Genomic DNA, 19,754 nt, shown 5'->3' on the forward strand with positions numbered 1-19,754 from the left:
TATGGCTTTCTCTCATATTAGAGACTCTAAATGGCCTTGTCGAGTACAAAATTAGTCACATCTTCGAGGAGGGAAATGGGTCGGCTAATGATCTGGAAAAGATGTTAGCCGCACATAAGATCTCTTTTGAATCATTACACATCAAAGCTTGATTTACAACTGATGCTAGATGGAATTGGAAAAAGATCGAGAGGATAATTATGGTACGCAGGGACAACTCCCCAAATGACTCGACAGGTGTGGATGTGACAAGGGAGGTCACATTGTTCGAGTACCTATTTTTGGAAAGTTAGCCAAGTGACGTTTTATTCATATACAGATACTCCGAGTTGTATTGGTTGGAAAAGAGGTAGGCTTCCATGTCATCGAAAGGGGGATCATGGGAAGGAAAGATAACAAATAGGCCTTTTATAAGGTACGACCTGAATGGTGTGATCATAATGGAAGGTACTCATTTCGACCCGCAGTGGTGAAAGAGCCACTTCATTTCTTCTCGCTCTTGAGTAATCTAGAAGCTACCCCTAATCTTTTGGAAGCAACCAAACAACAGATGTCTTTCCTAGGCAAAATTTTGGATAAACGCCTACTCATGGTGATGGAGTCGAAGCATCCCCTGATTCTGCATGCGATAAAGATGTTTATGGGTACTGAGTTCCTGCGTGTGTCTCATAAATACAGAGTGAATTTGAGTATCACGATAATATTCCTAGTGATTTGTATTCAGATGGGCATTTGTAAATCCAAACGAAGAAAGTCTACCAAATGCTTTTTAGGCACTCTTTTCTTGGGGAAATAGATGCGCTTCTAGACAATATTGATGCGCAGAAGTGCATTCTACTGGCTCATCAATACTACATGGCTCGGGATGCTAGGGGAGAGTTGAGGAAATTTTCAATTGTGAAAACAATGGAGCTGAAAAACTTCAACCGTAGTCGAGTGGAGAAGAATCCTAATCTGGATTTTTTGCTCTTTGTGACGGACAGTATGGCCAGGTCGGAGACATACGATGTGGGGAAATTCGGGAGAGAGGAAGGCCTTCAGGGCCACAGGGATATTGGGGTGGATGAAAATGGTGTGATTCGGGAAGGAAACGACTAGGGTTTATGCAAGGGGGAGTTGTGGATTCCAAATGACATGAGACTCGTTTGAAGAAATAGTTGTTGGGGAGGCACATGTTGGATGTTGTCACGATTTCCCGGTCATTGCCTGGTCTATTGCAGCTCGGAGTGTGTATGAAAATATCTCAAGCCCTTCGGAGAGTGAGTGATCTCACTTTCTTCTTCTCTGGCTAATAGTTCTTTTTTGGTCTGCCTCTTCTCTATAGGTGTATATTTATTTTTATACAAACTATATCGAAGATGGCATGGTGATCATAGGTAATGTTTAGTCATATGTTGAAGGTCTAGTTTTCTTTGTACCTAGATTTTGTTGTTCTCTGGGCAAAGAATGTCAGGTAGACATAGTTTGTCTTTTGGTTCCTTTTTGGTTCTATGTTTGCATTTTTGGGTTGGAGGTAACGGCACGTAGGCCATCTCCAGAAAATGAACAAACTTCAATATCAATACAGGTGCTGCCCTATCTAGTTATTTATTGACTAAAAAAAATAATATCTATAAATAGTTTCTTATAATATATTAAAATTTAATAAATTTATCATTATTTATTTTTTAACATACATGTAATTAAAAAAATTTCAATAAATGTATATATTTTAATTATTTATTAATTTAATAGATTTATTATTTAATTAAATTTTACATTTAAATTTTTATTTTTTTATTTTTAACTTAAGAAGTTAAAAGTTGCTTGTTATTCATTTTCATAAATAATTATTTTCCTTATGATTGTTGCTACAACAAGTTTAGTAGCGCTTTGCCTTTAGCAATATCCTACGTTCCAATACCAAACAATTGCTTGAGTTCAACAAGGAACGCAAAAGGACTTAATGCATCAACCATATTTCTTCTTCCTTCTTCTTTCTTTTCTGTTTTATACTCTAAACTAACAACACTATTCACAGGAAACTTGATGCTTTGCATCTCTTATTATTATATGTTTCTCCTTTTAACCCAAATTAGTTAACCTAGAGCCTAATTATTACACAATAATTATTATGTGTTTGAAATTGACTTTTAAATTAATTATAGTATGTATTTTTTGATCTATACAAATTTTACAATGTGACTCCATGAAGATGTGTATGCAAGAAATGACTATAAATTTAAATTACTTATCACCTTTTACAATTAATTATATCATTTGTATACTAATCAATACACTAGAAACATCCTAAACAAAAAAAAAAAAATGACACATGCAAATTTTACTATAATTATTTTTCTTAACAGACATTAATTCAATCCGGACAAAAATGTTCGTGCACATAGAATTCTCATTTAATTGAATGTCGTAATATGTTAATCACCCCCTAATTATCAAATCATAATAAAACTCACCATAAGATATTCAAAATAATTGTTTTTTAATAACATTTACATGTTCCCCAAAAGGTATTTTAATGCACTTCAAACAAAAGAAGGTCGTTTGAATGTACTACTATCCGTAAATTCAAAAATATAAAACATATATATTCATTTGAATATTATTCTTCTAGATTCGACCATGTAGATTTTTGCGTTGCCAATATTTCGGATCAAAAATCTACATGGTCGAATCCAGAATAATAACAATCAAATCATTATGGACTGTGGAAGCTTCACGAATTCAATATATATTCATTTTAGGATGGTTATTCAATATTCTTATTATTAAACCATACATTTATGTTAATATATGTTTGAAACCAACATGTCAAATCATTTGCCACTTTGACATTGATTTTATAGAGATTTGACAGACTTTCTAACCGAAGCACATAACATGAGAAGAACAACCTGGCTAATGAGTAGGAGATAAAAATAAGATGGCCTATGGAAACATGATAGCATAAAATTTATCAATTGACAAGAAATAAAAAAACAATACTGAGCGAAATCTAACGATGGGAGAGTTTTGGGATCCTCTTGCATAAAGAGACGCCTTTGAATCACCAATATCAGCTCATCCATTTCAAATAAAGAGACGCCTTTGACATAAAAATATAGATTTAAAAATGATTGAAAAATAGGAGAGATTATTATTTCCTCAAAAAAGTAGTTATATATTTTATTTGGAAGTGTGAAATATGTTTTTTAAGAAATGATTTTAGCAGAGGTGAAATATTTCTCAAAGTAAAATGGTACTAAAATACTTACACACAAGTAAAAGGGAGAGAGAACAGTTTACAAAATTAAATTATTGTGAAAAATATTGAAACATAAAAAAGGCTCTCATGTGGAATGTTTTACGAAAAAATTAAAGTGTGGAAATATAAATATTTCCTAACATAGATATGTATGATATTAATTCCTAGAGAGTGAAAGATGTTTCCATATGAAGAGACAAGTCTTAAGTAGAATATGTGGTTTTTTAGAGATCTTTATTACTTGATTGCCCATGTATTTTGGAAGGATAACTCACATTAAAAAAAGGACAAAAATATTGAAGGAGCAACTTGCAACTACAACATAGATATGTAAAGGCCAACAATCATCTATTATAGAGTTCCTATTCCCTCTTAATCTACTTTTCCCTTATTTTCTTTCTCCATTTTCTAGCAGCGGTACATATTTGATTAAGAAATCGTAAAAAAGGATGTTCGATTATTTTACAATAGGTATTTGTTGTTTTTCTTATCTCCAATATGTAGATCATTTTTGACAATATTGTGCTACTACTCATGCCTAGCTTGTTATTGTTTTTCTTTTCTCTACCCTTAATTCTAATGTTCACCTTCAAGGGAACCAAAAGAATGTGTATTTGTAAGCTAATATTTAATTAATGTATGTAGTTGCATAATTTATATTCATTATTCAATGTACACTCTCTCTCTCTCTCTTCTCTCTCTCTCTCTCTCTCTCTCTCTCTCTCCTCTCTTCTCTCTCTCTCCTCTCTCTCTCTCTCTCTCTCTCTCTCTCTCTACTCTCTCTCTCTCTCTCTCTCTCTCTCTCTCTCTCTCTCTCTCTCCTCTCTCTCCATCTCTCTCCTCTCTTCTCTCTCTCGTCTCTCTCTCTCTCTCTCTCTCTCTCTCCTCTCTCTCTCTCTCATCCTCTCTCTCATCTCCTCTCTCTATATATATATATATATTATATATATATTATGATCATCTAATGCATTCCTATTTTGTCTGATGTTTTAGTCTAACTATTACATGGACAATAAATAAATAAAAAAGTAAGTCTCCAAGTAAAGAATTGGTTTGTTCTATAGCTTGACTTGAGCATTTAGTGTTTTCCTTAAGTTAATGAATTAAGAAAAAACATATAATAGATTGTTGCATTATCATTAATTTGAGGGTCTATGTGAGGCCACAAAATTCCTTGATTGGATATTTTACCTAGAAAATCATTTTATTTTGTTTTCGTATATATACATTTGTAAAATTTTGTGTTTGTGACTAGTATATTCTTGGGTATAGTTTAAATGTCATAGTCATGATATCAATTTTATAAATGTCAATTTTTTTAGGAGGATAAGTGCAATGGTTCTTGTTGTGTTATGAATAATCCTATGTGACTCAAATTCTCCATTTCAAATCATGGATAGAGTCCATAACCTAACACATGAAACTAGTTATATGTTTTGGTACATGGATGAAAATGAGTTCAAGAGTTTTGAAGTAATGTTGTTTGAAGCTATATCTATTTTGTAAGTTGAGTTAATCGATTGATGTTGATATATTCTTAAGTTGTGAGTTGGATTCCTCTTACTAATATGAAACAACTTAAAGTTGATTTGGGGTTGTATTAAATAAAAATGGGTTAAGAATATTACTTTCACACATGCTTGGTTCCTTAGTCGATAGTGTTATGGAATGGCTGTGAAATAGTTAAGTTTATTTATTTTTATAAGAGAGTGTGAAACTCCATGTATTTAATAAGTATAGCCTCGAGTTGGTATATTTGAAGTTTTAGATTTGTAACTTGCATAAACTATTTGTAAGAATTATTGGATGATAATGTAAAAGTATTAGAGTTGTGTTTAGTTGATGAGGAATAATGCATCGAGGTATGGATTTGATTAATAATTGTTTTTTTTTATAAAGGTATTGTTCTTTTATTTTCCATTTGGTTTGTGTTAGGTTAGCAATTTTTTTTTTTCCAATTTATTTTAGAACTGATATTTTAGTGTTCTATTGTTGTATTTGTGATGTTGATGACATCTTTATAGTCATGTGAAGATGCACACAATTGTAAATTGCATATATTATTTGCACAAGGTTAGCAAGGAACCCATATGCTTTGTACTGAAGTTGTGACATGCAAAGGCATTCGTGACATCTTTTTTGAAAACATAGGTAGTAACAAATGTATCCGAGTATTTATAATTGGTTCACAAAATAATTAATATTTGGTATAGTTAGTTTTGTGTGTAAAATAGATTGTGTTAGTTTCATTCATTCTCATTGTACTTTGTGACAATGTCATATTTTTTAGTAAACCCTTGGTTAGGTTCATCTTACTCACTATTTTTATCTAGTTGAAGAATATTATTTGTTTTGGAATTGTTTTACATCAATGAAAGGATTTGTGTATATCGTTGCTTTGTTGATTTGTAACCCAAGAAAGCCACTTATAAAAATGCGCATTGTAAGATATTGAGATTGAAATGATGGAATTTTGGAGTTTATTGATAAAAAAATCATCTTATTTAATGAAATTTGGCTAGGAAGAAACCCACTATTATCTACAAACACACAAAATTGAGAAAATAAAAATTTCACATATTAAATTTGGTGATTGAATTAGTTGCACAAAATTACCCAAAAGTATTGGCAATAATAATAATAATAATAAAACATTCCAAAACTCCAACATCTCTAGCAGATGAAACCATTTATTGAGTTAAAACCCAGAAACCAATTTTGAAGAGAAAGGCCATCCATCCACAAAAACTAGGGACATTCAATAAAAATCCTTGAGAAATCCTCCACATTAGAAAAGGAAAAAAGAAACAAAATGTTCAACGGAGTAGTTACCTCAACTTGGCCTCTGAGTTTCCAAATATGAAGAATCGATCTTTTGGCAATATCAAAATTGGGACGATTACCATAAAATCTCTAAAAAAATGAGCTCTTAAGCTAAGTAGGCAAAGTTCAACAAGAAGATACTCAAGAATATCAATTTGAATTTATCTTTCCTCCATACCCTCAATAGTATCACCATTGCCAAACTCCCAATAATATATGGTTCGTCTAAAACTTTAGGGGTCACAACATGAACAACACCATGGGGAGAAGAAACATCAACCATAGAGGCACTAAATATCTCACCAAAAACATCATGGTCATTACCAATATGTAGGCTTATGACACCAAAAGCACCATAACATACCAAAGAGCATGCTATGTTTACTAGAAAATGATCTTTAGTTACAGTTGAATATCTCCTATGTTTGATCTTTATTTTCAAACACTTGAAATATGGAAAGATACATTAGTCGGCTTATCTAAATATTAGTTTTGATGCTTTGCTTAAATCAGCTAGCTATCGAAGAAACATTAAATTGGTTCAGTGATGAACAAGCACCATATGGAGTATAAAAAAGGAATCTTGTGGTGAGTTCCCTTTCTAAGGGTATTTTTTCTTTTGTTATCCTCCCTTAACATGTATCTTAGTTCATACATCCCAATTTCTTATGAGATCCATTCTTCATTTCTTGAAATATAAGCTAGGATTTCATCCAAATGTAGATCTCTACTCTATGTTCCCTACCTATATCTACATATTAGGTCTCCCCATGTAATACTAGGATAAGGAGATTATTGTGGGGGGAGATTTTGGAGCAAGATTGTCTTTTCCAAGTGTTTTAACAATTTCCTTTAATTGTTCATTGTATTGGTTCTTCAAATTTTATTGAATATTATTTTTACTGAGAAATCTAGGGACATAGAGGGGATTTCTAAACCCTAATGAGTTTATGATGTTGTAGTCTTATACCCTAGACTCGGTCCTATTAAGGATGATAGAGAACTAGATTCAAAGAGAAGATTGCATGATTAACACAATACTATGAACATGTATAACATATTAGATTGAGGCCCAAAAGTAATTGTATTCATTCAGTATATTATATATACCCTTATATCTACATATACATCCTTATACATTCATATCATGTATCTCCTTTATGTATGTTATATATTTCCTTATGTCTCTATTATATTGCCCTTTTATTCACTTACTATTGGTGATTGTATCTTATTTTGTATCTACAAGATAGGAAATCACCCATACTTAGTACCCCTAGTATACATGCTATGTTTGTGTAATGGGGAAAAATTAGGGTTTTCACCCCAAAAAAGATGAAAACCGCTAATTTTGTGGCTTAGGGATCATTACATTCAAAAGAGGGTTGAATCCAATAGATTTAGTCACAAACTAGCAAAGATAAGGACTGAAAATACTGATTGGATTCAAGGGGTGGATTTGTTTGCCATCTTTTGTAAGTTGAATTGCTGAAATTAGGTTTAGGTTTTGATAATGAAGGTAATAACATAGAAACAACAAGCTATAGTCATTGGATTGAAGCATGCACTTGGATCTGATAAATGTAAGTAGATTTGGATTTGATCCTTGAAGGAGCTCCTAAAATGTCGAGACCATGGTGAAATTCACCCTAGTCCTCCTAACTTTTCGCACACTAAAAGGGGTTGATTCATCTCTGTAAATAATTCTGATTCTGAAGATCGTGGCTTTGTACATGTTTCCTACACAAAGAAAGAAAGGGAAATAGGTTGGGAATAAGGGATTGCCTAAGTCAAACCCCCTTTTTGGAATTAACCATGAAATAGAGATAAAAGATAATTGAATTGTTGTAAATGAAGATTCTCTTTTTGAGGGAGATGCTAAATAATGATTGAAAACCAAATGATATACCTCCTTGTGAAGTTTTGTTTGTCTCCACATGGGATTAGGGTTTCATGAAGTCTTTGACAAAAATATGATGTGAATGTCCACTTCAATTCTTGAATCTTGACTTTGTTTCTTCTCCAAGGCTTGAAGGAAGACTGATTACTTTCTCAATTGCTTGAATGCTTGAATGAATGCTTGATGTCGAATTGAATTTAATGTATGTGGATGCCCAAATGAGAGGGGAAAGTCTCCTTTTATACTTGCTTGTCGAAAACTTGCTAATTTTTCAACATGGGCCGACACGGTGTTGGGTTTCCCGCTCGCATTTGAAATAGAAAATAGCATTTTAAAAGGGGCCCAATTAGGGAGGACCAAAGTGTGGCGCCCTATTCCTAATTAGGACCAAGATGTGGCACTCTAGTCCTACCCCAATTTAGGGCTAGGACAAGGTGCCCAATTGGTGCAAAAATAAAAAATATACTCATATTTGAATGATATGAGCAAAATCAGGTCCTATTTAGGCCTAGGGATGCTAACGCTAAGGTAGGGACCCAAATGCGATCAAAATTGTACATGGGTGCAATTTTAGGACGCTACAGTTCCAACCCATGAGCTTTGCAAGTTTAATGTGGCAAGATGCAATATTTTTAAATTCAGATGTCTATTTGACTACTCTATACCTACCAACATCATTCCTCTTCTAAACCTTGACTTGTCCTCAACTAAACCGAGTAACACTAGAAGGATATCCTTTATATCAACTAGAAATTTTAAAAATTATTTTCCTATTGAGTCTTCACCATATGGAGCTAGTGGATGTGCAACAATTATTGTTTTTCTTCTAGAATCATGGTGGGGATTTGGATGATCTAGGAGAAGTGTTGTACCTCATGAAGTATATTAGTAATATGAGCCAATTGTAAGTTAACCACCTCTCTTAACATATGAAACTGGTGTCAAGTCATATCCTTCTAATCTTGTAATTGTTGATGTTGGCCATGTATGGTTTCTAAGCCCACTTTGTCTTTCCCATCTATATATTTCTATCCATCATAAGTCATGGATCTTTTGATGATATTGAGCTACAGGTTTTCCATTTAGGATTTGAGTAGGGCCACAACCATCGAACATTGCAAACAAAATTGATATAAAATTTTTACATCTCCTTTGGTAGTATTCAATATATTGATGTGATTTTCTAATGCGGAGTGGGTAGTGGCACACTTCTTCCTTTCTTCATCCATCCTTGCTTTGTGAAAATCAACAATCAATTGTTGTCTTAAGGTGTCTTTTTGAAGTGTGGTATCCTTTATAACTTCATCTATTAGGATCCTTAACTAGATCATAAGTGTTTGTGATGAGTCCCCTTGAAGATTAAGGAACTGACTTTATATCTCCTTGACCAATTTTTCTATTTGGTTTGTGTTATCCACATGTTGTTTAAGGATTTCTTCTCATGTGGTTTGATGCAATATATCCCCTAGCTAAAACATTTATACTAGTGGAACAACTAGAATCTACGTCTGACCCAACCAGAGGAAATTGGAAGAGATGTAGAGAGGCCGCTAATTGTATTTGTTTTTGTTTAGCCAAAAATTCCGTGATGGATTTCACTAGAGATTGTGCAAAGGATTTTGGGGCATTCAAGGACCATGGGGTTGAGAAAATTGTTCAAAAGATGTAGCTTTATATTTTTCTTCTTCCTCACATAATTATTCATAAGCCTTTGCAGTGGCTTCCCTTATATCTGCCCTAATTGTCTATGTGATATTCAATTTCTCCAACATTCTTTGTTTGGTTCTATTTTTTTTTGTTTGTATTTTTGTACTCTTTTCTTTTGTGGTGGTGTAATTGCAAGGGCCATCTTTAAAATTGTTGTAGCTTTGGGTTTCTCTTCTTGTATTGTTACTTTTTCCCTCCATGCATTTAATGCCTTAATCTAATAATCTAGGAAGTGTAAGGAAGTTAAGATCGCGAAACAAATTCCTACAATAATCTTGAGAGGAGGGTTACGCAAAAATATTTTATATCTTTAAAACAATTACAAAAATAAAACAAAAATTATATAAATAGCACCCATACCATAATACAATGATTTATGTGGGGAAAACCCTTTTGGGAGAAAAAAATCCACTCAATATATTATTTAAAAATCAACAACATAATACAATATACTTGCAAAGCAAGCTTCTCAAATGACTATCACCAACTAGAGATCCAGGGGTAACTCTATAAAATGAGACTATTACACAAAAAATCCATCTCAAGCACCTAATATGTATGAGATACAATACATGAAACCATCAAACGATATTACACAAGTATGAGCTAAAACCACCCAAAAAGTGGCACCCAACTTATCTCCAATCCAAGATGCCCTATGATGTGTCAAAACACACATCAACATGTGTAAATCCCTTTGACATCTCATTTATGTGTCCAACATGTTTTTATATTTCATATTTCAAGAGACCCAACTTTTAAAGGCCATAACTTTTGAACTAGGTGTCTAATTGATGAACTATTTGAAGCATAAAAGCACACAACATTCTCTATCAAGCTATAACCCACTATGCTAGTTATGGACACTTTTAGCCCATTTTGAAGCCTCTAAGTCCTTCATAATTGATTTCAAAAGTTTCATTCACAACTTTCATAATAGAAACTTTCATATCTCCAAATCTAGACATGATCTCGCAATGAAAATTTATCGACATGCTTATTGAGCCAATCCATAGCTTTGGGGAAAATTTTGGACCAATTCATGTGCAAATGAAAAATTACTATAAATAGTAACCTTATGTAAATACAAGGCTGAGACACCATTTTCCTAACATTATCTCATTTGTCAAACACCTTGTAAGAGAAAAAGGAGCATTACACCATAGTTTAACTGCTAGGGGCCATGAGGCCCATAGACTCTTAACACCATTTGAACTTCTTTGTGCTCATGGACTTAATCAAATCCATACCTTTATAAGGGAACTACTAAGTAAGACTTCTATTTGATTTTTTATACATATTTGAACTTTATAAGAGTACTTGTCAAAGGTAAATATAGAAAGCCAAACTAAACTAAAATGAAACTCTATTGGTTTGTTTTCTTGGAATTCTTGTGATCCTAACTATTCAAATGAATTTTGACATTTCAATTGTCAATAATAATACCAAGGTGGATGTTCAGATTATCAAGGTTAGGTTGGGATAAATTTCCTTTTCAAATGCTAACACAATGTGATAATTTGGAGCTTCAATTTGACATTGGCCATCAAGTTTTAATGACAAGCAAGTAAGGTAGTGACAATTATATAATCAAGTGGGAAGCTAAAGTGTATACATAATAGTATATAGACATTGTGGACCCATAAGCAAAATGGTTGTTATCAGAGATTAAAAATCAACTTTTTGTGTTGGAAAGTATGAACTATAACAATATTTTATATTAAAATGAAGGATTGTTTTGGTTACCTTTAAATTTCCTATATATTATGCAGACTTAACACTTTGTTAATAAGTGAAACTTTTTGCTTAAATGTGTACCCTACACTTGTTAGGAAACTACATTCCATTTAGTTTCATCATATACATGGAGAATCAAAAGGCTTGCAAGGAGTACAATAACAAGACACCAATTAGACATTTATAATGTAGCATTCCATGCATGTTAATAGGTATGAGGAAAAATAATGCATGCCTTGAGAGAAGTCATGCCCTAGTCTTGTGGGCTTATCGTAATCTCTCCCAAACTAGGCCTCATATATTTTCTCTTCAACAATCCAAATAGATTTGAGCAGCAATTGTCACATTGGAAATGAATGTTTCTCATGCTTTGATTTTTTATTGAAACTTGTACTTATAATCTCTCTATTTTCCAACTCAAATTACATCAATGGTTTTAACTCCATCATCCACTTTTACGCAAAATCAAGGAAAATATACTTGAATAAAAATAGCTAAAATTGTACTGATAAAAAAAAAGTTAAAATTGTGGCTCAAATAGTTGCTCTCTTCTTTTGCACTACAAGATCTTTATTATCTAATGGAAAAATATTTTACACTCATTTTATTGTAATCTACTAAAATAGTTATCAATGAGAACATTTCAATATCATTTATGGTCTTTTGAGATGTAAGATTCTATTTCAATATATAGCATACTATTCAATGCATGTTAAATAGGTATCAAGCAAACTAATGCATGCCTTGAGAGAAGTCATTCCCTAGTCTTGTGGGATTATCTTAATCCTTTTGAACACTTTCGGATGCTAAGAGGAGGAGGGGGGCAAGGAGGGGGAGAGGGGAGGGGAGGGGAGGTGAATCAACATATATTAAAACTTAACCATTCATTAATTCAACATTCATTCCAATTATCATATGCACAAAAGTAAACAATAGAAAACAAAACCAAGAGTTTATGTAGAAAACCCAATGAGGGAAAAACCATGGTGAGAACTATCTCACTATATGAATTTACTGATTACAAAGTTTTAGGCTCTAGGGCAAGGAAGTTCATTGCTCCCGATTTGAACTTGCAATTTAAGGCGCACAACCTTAGGGTAAGATACAATACACTTGCAAAACACTGAAGATCACTTCTTCAGGGCAAGATATAATAGATATGATTACAAAGAGTAATTATTTTGGACTAAGTAGAAGCGCAGTCTCTGAAATGCTTTTTACAGTTCACTGTTCTAAACATTTGAAACTGACTTCATCACTGCACATCTGTAATTGAACACCTTTTCACTCACACCATACTCCATATACAACTTCACATTCAACTCATATATTCACATATCATCCTCCAAAAGATCTAATCCTTTATATATCATTCGAACAAAGAAAATACATCAATTAGGTCGACCTAATTAGATGTAATTGTAGACACTTAAAATTGTCCTATTACTAATATCACTAATTGTTCCTCTATATTAATTAAATAATTTTAATTATTTAATTAATCTACTTTAATTCCTTTAAATTAATATTCATCATTTTTCGTCATAAACTAATTATTCAATTTCCTTTTAATCATTCACTCAATTAATCGTCCCTCTTTTAAAATTAATTAAATAATTTTATTATTTAATTAATTGTGATTCATTTACCTTAATTAAATGATCTTTATTATTTAATTAAGTCCAATTTCATGTTTTCCCATAATTAAATTATTTTTTAAAATTATTTAATTTTCTAATAATGTTCTCCAAATTAAATAAATTTCTTAAATTCATTTAATTAAATCTCTCATCATTTCAAAAAATTCTAATTTCCCAAAATTCTAATTTCATTTAATTTCTTATTAATCTGCATTTCATTTCTCATTTTCGAAAATCTAAATGCAAATCAAATTGAATTTCGTGCTAATTTCCTACAACACGTGCTAAAATTTTAACTGCCATTATCTCTGAGTCTCACTATCAATCAACTTTTTTCTAACTAGCCAATCAAATTAATTAACTAATTAGTCAATCCGCTTAACTCTCAATCACTTTTTCTAACTAATCAATCTATCCAGTTAACAAATCAATGAAAATTCTGACTAATCCATCAATTATGTTTAGTTGATCAATTAAACAAGTTATCTCTCAATCGGTTCAATCATGCAACCAGTTCACATCATAATCATTTCCAATCAATTTTGTCTCAATCAATCTCAACTATTGATCAAATCAATTCTCAAATCAATCTCAACCAGCCAATTAATCTCTCTAGAATCTATAAATTCAACATCAGTTTCTCATTTCAACAACCACGATCTTCAAATTCTTGCATCTTCATTTTGCAGGTTTCACAACACGACTTTGAGAGCCACCATACAATAGGAAGCAAAAGGACAATGGAAACAACGTGCATCGATTCAAAAGGGAGTTTTTAATTGATTTCATTTTTTTCCATGTTTTGATTGCACATTTCCATTGATGTTAGAAAATTTTAGTTAATTAGATAGGGCTTTTTGTGGTTTCCTGATTATCTAATTGGTTGTTAAAAATGAATTTCCCCCATATACTATAACATGAAGAATATAAACAGTCAGCCTCCAAAAATTTCTCCAAAACAACACAAAAGGGAAACAAGATGTGTGAAGCATCACACCTTCTTGGCACACCTTCCACACAATCCCAAATCATTGCCTTCAACTTCGTAGGCTACCACATAGACCAAAAACACTCAAGTCGGCTCTAAAAGATAGAACCAATAATGCAACTCAAACAAACATACTCAAAATACAATGTGGACCTTCACAACACTTGCGGATGCACAACATAGTATCACTTGACATTCACAAAACTACATTAGAGAACTGCAACACCAAAAACATCAAAAAGTTGAGGAATACAAAGTACATTGTCACTACAAAACTGATGCTCAAATCGACACCAAATCAATTGTGGATCAAATGAGAACATGAAACCTTGGATATAATATTCTTTTGCATCCACCAACATCATATTACAACCTCAAGAAAAGATGAATCAATGTGCCACAATGCAAACTAGAAAGCTAAACCCAATCTTATAGACTGTTCATTGAAACAGTCATACTTAGTCAAAATCTACTACGAATACTTGAATATATCTTCAATGCTTTGGAATAGCCATGAGACAACCAGATATATCATCTACTATCACCTCCATCAATCTCCATACATCAATATGAACCTATGAGTAGACACCTGATACAATACCATTGATCACATACTTTCGAACCAACTTTTGGGTCTTAGTTGACATCAATGACAACACAAACATATTTGCAACAAATCCCTCTAGAAGCAAGCCACATATATTTTCTCTTTAATGATTTAGATAGATTTCAACAACAACTATCCCATTGAAAGGGAATGTTCCTCACACTTTGATATTTCATTGGAACTTGTGCGTATAGTCTCAAATTCTCAACTCAAAGTCCATCAATGTTTTTAACTCCATAATCCACTTATATGCAAAATCAAGGAATTTTTTGCTTGAATAATAATAGCTAAAATTTTGGATCAAATAGTTGTTCTCTTCTTTTGTACTAGCAAGTCTTTATTATATAATGAAAAAATATTTAACACTCCCTGTACTATTTTTACAAATCTACTAAAATAATTATTAATGAGAATATTTCAATATCATTTATGGTGCTTTTGAGATGTAAGATTGTGTTTCTGAAGCATTTTAAATTACTCTATCATGATCTATTTGAGTCAAAACCTATTAAGTTGAATTTTTAATTGCTTCCTTTGTCATATAATTTCTCTTTCACACTCTTAATATAATTCTCTTTCACATTGTTCTAGAAATTGCAAGTATTGTTAAAACACAAATATGATCAATTGGTTCTTGTTTTATAATTTTTTATGTCTACTCAACAAAGGAAATTTGTCTTTTAAATGACTTTCTAAGTCTAAGGATTTTGAGATATTGGAGGCCAACTGGATAGTCATGAGGTCGAATGGCTTAAGAGAGGCTCTAAACTAGGCGCTTCATCATTAGGACCCACAAAACTTTAGCATAGCTTTATTTGTAGGCAAGATTCGTTGACTACATTTGATTGTTTGGAACTTTGTACTTAGTTTATAGGTAGACTTTGTACACACTATATTGTAGTTGAGATTTGTTAAGTGCAACCATCTAGTTATTATTTATGGACTATGAAGTATGCTTTGTGCAATTATTTATGCACTATGAAGTATGCTTTGTGCAATGCAACATAATCAGCCATATGAATATAAATAGTAAAATCCTATTTTCTATAATTTATTTGTTTTTAAAATCTTTTTTCTACAATTTTTTAACCATTTTTTTACATCCAGTTTTTTCCCATTTTTAAAAAAATCTTTTACTTTTGATTTGCCCATTTTTTTTTTGCTACTATGAAAGAAATTCCTCATGAAGGTTCGTAATAACATCACAATATTGAAATTGACAAAAGAAAGACAGACTCAAAACTTAAAAATTCTTCATTTATTAACAACTCAGTGTTACATTCAATGATTTTACATAATCATACAACCTACAACTAAAGAAAGCACCGACCACTGAAACCATCACAATAAACGCTCGATACAATTACTCAAAATCTAACATAGGTGGAATAAGTTGAGAAGACGGATGTAGCTTTAAGTATCATTCATAAATATATAAATGTTCAGTTTACAACCAGAAAGGCAACTTAGTTTGGCATGGTAGCATCAAAACTTAATGCCTTGAAAGGAATTCAAATGTAATAATGGATGAATGAATACCGGAGAGTAATCGTTCATCTCCTGAGATGTATAATATCTTTACAAACACATCCAGATTCACGAATTGTGAATCTGCCTGAAATTGAAGCCACGCTTGAGAAATGTTACACATTGTTCTAATTTTTACATTAGCAAAAGGCTTCACCATATTAACACAAAGGGGATGATTATGGCTGGGCAGCCAGAATCAGAAATAATAAGCACATGCTTTGGCCCATCTAGGGGAAAAATAAGAAGAAATTATACATAATCTGAGGCATTGCATGAACACTCAAGTAGGGGATCAAGGCATATCGTCTGCTTGCGAGGTTGGCTCATAGGCTGCTTCTGATAACCGACTATGGTTGATGCCATAGAACAAATAGATTGCTACTCCAAGCACAAGCCAGATGGAAACTCGGATCCATGTACTTGCCCTGATTCAACATACAAGAGGTGGTTTGAATTAAAGTTTTCGTTGTTTCCAATGGTGATAAGAATATACTCTGTGCAAATTCAAAGAAATATTGTACAAATGCCACTAAAATGATGATTCTTTTTTGTTCAAAGTGAATTATTGTATTGAAGAATTCTGAGTCCAGATATATCCAATACTCCCAATGATGCCTTTCTGGTAAATAAATTGGCATTACTAGAAGCTAAATATTTCGTTGTTTCAATATTAACAAGGAGTTTTCTGGTTTAGAATTACCCCAGATTGATTAACAAGTATGTGTTTATCAGAATGCATGCCACCGGAAGAAATGGTACAAATGGACATATAAATCCTGCACAGATAGAGATTGTTAAAACAGGCATACAAATTGTGAGTATTTAAATTGCCCAATTGTAAAGTTTAAACGGAAGTTAAATTTTCTGTCTTGTAATATCCTTTCGCAGAGCATGAAAATGGAATGAAAGAGTTGCATATGATGCACACCCCCACTATGTCCAAAGCTATGTCGTCCTTCATCTTGATCAATCATTGTCAGTACAATCAAACCACAAAACAACGAAAGCACTCCAATCACTCCCATAAACCATCGAACCCAGCTGCAATGCCACATGGATATAATCACAATGTTAATCCATACATTAACAAGTCTTCTTATAAACATTGTGTTGGCAAAGAATTATGGGGCAAGAATCTCACCTTGGAAACCACTCAGCAGATGCTGTAACAGTTACAATTAAAACTCCAATGCATACAGAGGAAATGCTCAAGGCTGCAGCTTTTCGTCTCTTTTGGTCCATTGATTTTCTGTTATGACCTAATTAGAAAAGTAGAGTATAAGTGCACTAATAGGCATGCACTTCAAACAGAGCACATGATAAGAATTCTTTTGGATGACAATCCTTTGCCCTATTAATTTAATAAAAGAAATATCAAATGAGAGACATTAATAAGGACCTGCATAGAATAAGAAAAAGATAAGAGCTACTTGGTTTCAGTAACTTGCGTCAAGCTGGACAAGTCATACAATGAGGAAAGTTCATTCTTTTCCTTAATATATCAATAAGAGACAAATGCTTACAAACATCTCTCTCAACGAGATAGAAAATAATCAGACTTAATCTTCAACTCTATAGTGTATAAACTTCACGGCAACGCCTTACCATTTTGTCAAAAAATAACCTTATTACAGATGTCATTTGACAACTGGAAGTTCCTTAAGAACTAGAAAAGTTATTCTGGCCAGATCAAAGAAAAGAATTGAAATGAATCAAATTAACACATTAAACTAAAAATGATACCTACCACTATCATGCATCTCCTTTAAAATCAAAGGGTTTTCAAGGGAAGCAGTAACTCTTTTATCAGGCTCTAGAAAATCTGCCTTCTCTTCAGAATTTTGAGGTTCTTGAAATACCGTATGTTCTGTGGAATTTGGATAAACTCGAGATTCTTCACTATAATTTCCTTGAGAACTCTGTGGTAAGGTCTCCACATCTGCTGATTCCTGAAGTGAAGCTGAAACAGGCACCCCATCTGGTGGTACATATCTCAGTATAAGAATAGAAACTGCCACAATTGTAAAAGCAAGTAGTGTACCAACACTAACCTGAAATGACAAAGATGCATGCAGATATTAAAAACAAAGCATTAATTACATAAAAGCATGTTATAGATAATACTCGAGAAATAAAGGATAATTCTTATAGGCTCTCAAAGATCTCCTGTTGTGCTGCAAGATTCATTACTGAAATCAATTGTATGATGATTAATAGAACTTTAGGTTCAATCAAACTACTACATCTATTGGATACTCGCACAAGAGATATATTGACTCTTGAGGGTATTTGCTATGTCTCAAGGGCATGCCATAGGCAGCCAAGAAACTGCACTTTCATGATTGTGCAGATTCCTTCGACAAGTTTGGATAAAGTCTAAATCACTGATACATGCAATTATTGGCTGCACAGCCTGTATCATGATACTAAAACACCTCAAAACCATTGTTTAGGTAAATCACAAAAGAGATTGTATATTATGTAGGAGATAAATAGACAATAGTGGGAGTTTAAAGAACATGCACCCACACCAACTTAAAATCTAAAGTTCAGTAAAGAACCACTATATGGATAAATATTCAGATTGCTTCCACCACGAATTTTCTTTATCTGACAAGAAAAACTACCCATTAAAGGAATCTGCCAAGATAACAAATTCATGATTAGATTTTTAGATTATTTCTTTATGTTTGCAGTTCCCAAGAATACATCTGGAATCAATTGTATTTCATCCACTTTTCTTTATGATGTTTGAAGGTATAACTTCTAAATCAAATCAGCTCATCCATCATAACATAAGTATATAATATATTATTAAGACTGATAACAACATATGAAAGAGCATATTATAGCTGGGCTTTTTCCAATTAGAATTTTAAAGGTGTAGGCTTAGACCTTCATTTTTTGATTCCTCATATTAAGATGTTATAAGGATGCATTGTTGTTATGGAATGTCAGACTCCTTAATGGTTAAACTTTCCGGTTCATTTATCTTTTCTAGTGATCACTGTTACAATTAGAGATTGCAAATTGATTGTGTTTTTCCTTTTTTCTAAGATATACAGTAAGCTTGTTATTATCATCCATCCATGCCTCTTCTGTGAGTGTTGCTAGAAAATCGGCTATCAATAGTTAATAGTTATGTATCTACTCAATAGAGTGGTATATTCTCATTCCTTCTCTGAATTCTCACATGATATCTATAATTCACACAATTCCTTCTTTAAAACTCAGTTTAAGTTTATTCTTCATTTTCTAAAACATTTCATTTTATACTTATTCTTTCCATTTTCTCTAACAAACTATAAGATTCAATATCAATTTTAAACATGTGAAACTTCTACACTAGAACTTAAATCCTTGACAGTAAACCAACCATTATGTTTGATAAGGCCCTATGAGACTATCTGAATAGAAATAAACACCAAAGGTATCAGATGAAAAAACTATGTATAATTCACAAATTATGACTTATTTGTTCCAAATAAACATCTTGCTCCATATTTATCATTAACTAGGTCCTATCAAGTTTTTTGGGCATATTGTGAACAGATAGAGATATCAAGCTGAATGGCAGA

The 19,754-nt window shown here is 32.5% G+C and overlaps 2 protein-coding genes across 3 annotated transcripts in view; one reads left to right on the forward strand and one right to left on the reverse strand.

Moving 5' to 3' along the window:
• The window catches only part of LOC131068892 (uncharacterized), a 621-nt gene extending 469 nt beyond the window's left edge, over positions 1 to 152 (forward strand). The window contains exon 1 of the mRNA XM_058004165.1: positions 1 to 152. This exon is cut by the window's left edge and continues 469 nt beyond it. Coding sequence (XP_057860148.1) covers positions 1 to 152 — 152 coding nt within the window.
• Positions 153 to 16,054: 15,902 nt separating this feature from the next.
• LOC131068896 (cationic amino acid transporter 4, vacuolar) overlaps positions 16,055 to 19,754 on the reverse strand; it is a 34,002-nt gene continuing 30,302 nt past the window's right edge. For both annotated transcript variants that reach the window (XM_058004178.2, XM_058004179.1), the window contains 5 exons: positions 17,924 to 18,227; positions 17,318 to 17,435; positions 17,105 to 17,217; positions 16,877 to 16,952; positions 16,055 to 16,601 (listed from right to left, as the gene is read on the reverse strand). In XM_058004178.2, the coding sequence (XP_057860161.1) occupies positions 16,469 to 16,601; positions 16,877 to 16,952; positions 17,105 to 17,217; positions 17,318 to 17,435; positions 17,924 to 18,227 (744 nt within the window). In that variant the 3' untranslated portion in view covers positions 16,055 to 16,468. The remainder of the gene's footprint in view (positions 16,602 to 16,876; positions 16,953 to 17,104; positions 17,218 to 17,317; positions 17,436 to 17,923; positions 18,228 to 19,754) is intronic.

This window comes from Cryptomeria japonica, chromosome 3 (assembly GCF_030272615.1).
Source record: "Cryptomeria japonica chromosome 3, Sugi_1.0, whole genome shotgun sequence".
NCBI classification, from domain to species: Eukaryota; Viridiplantae; Streptophyta; class Pinopsida; order Cupressales; family Cupressaceae; genus Cryptomeria; species Cryptomeria japonica.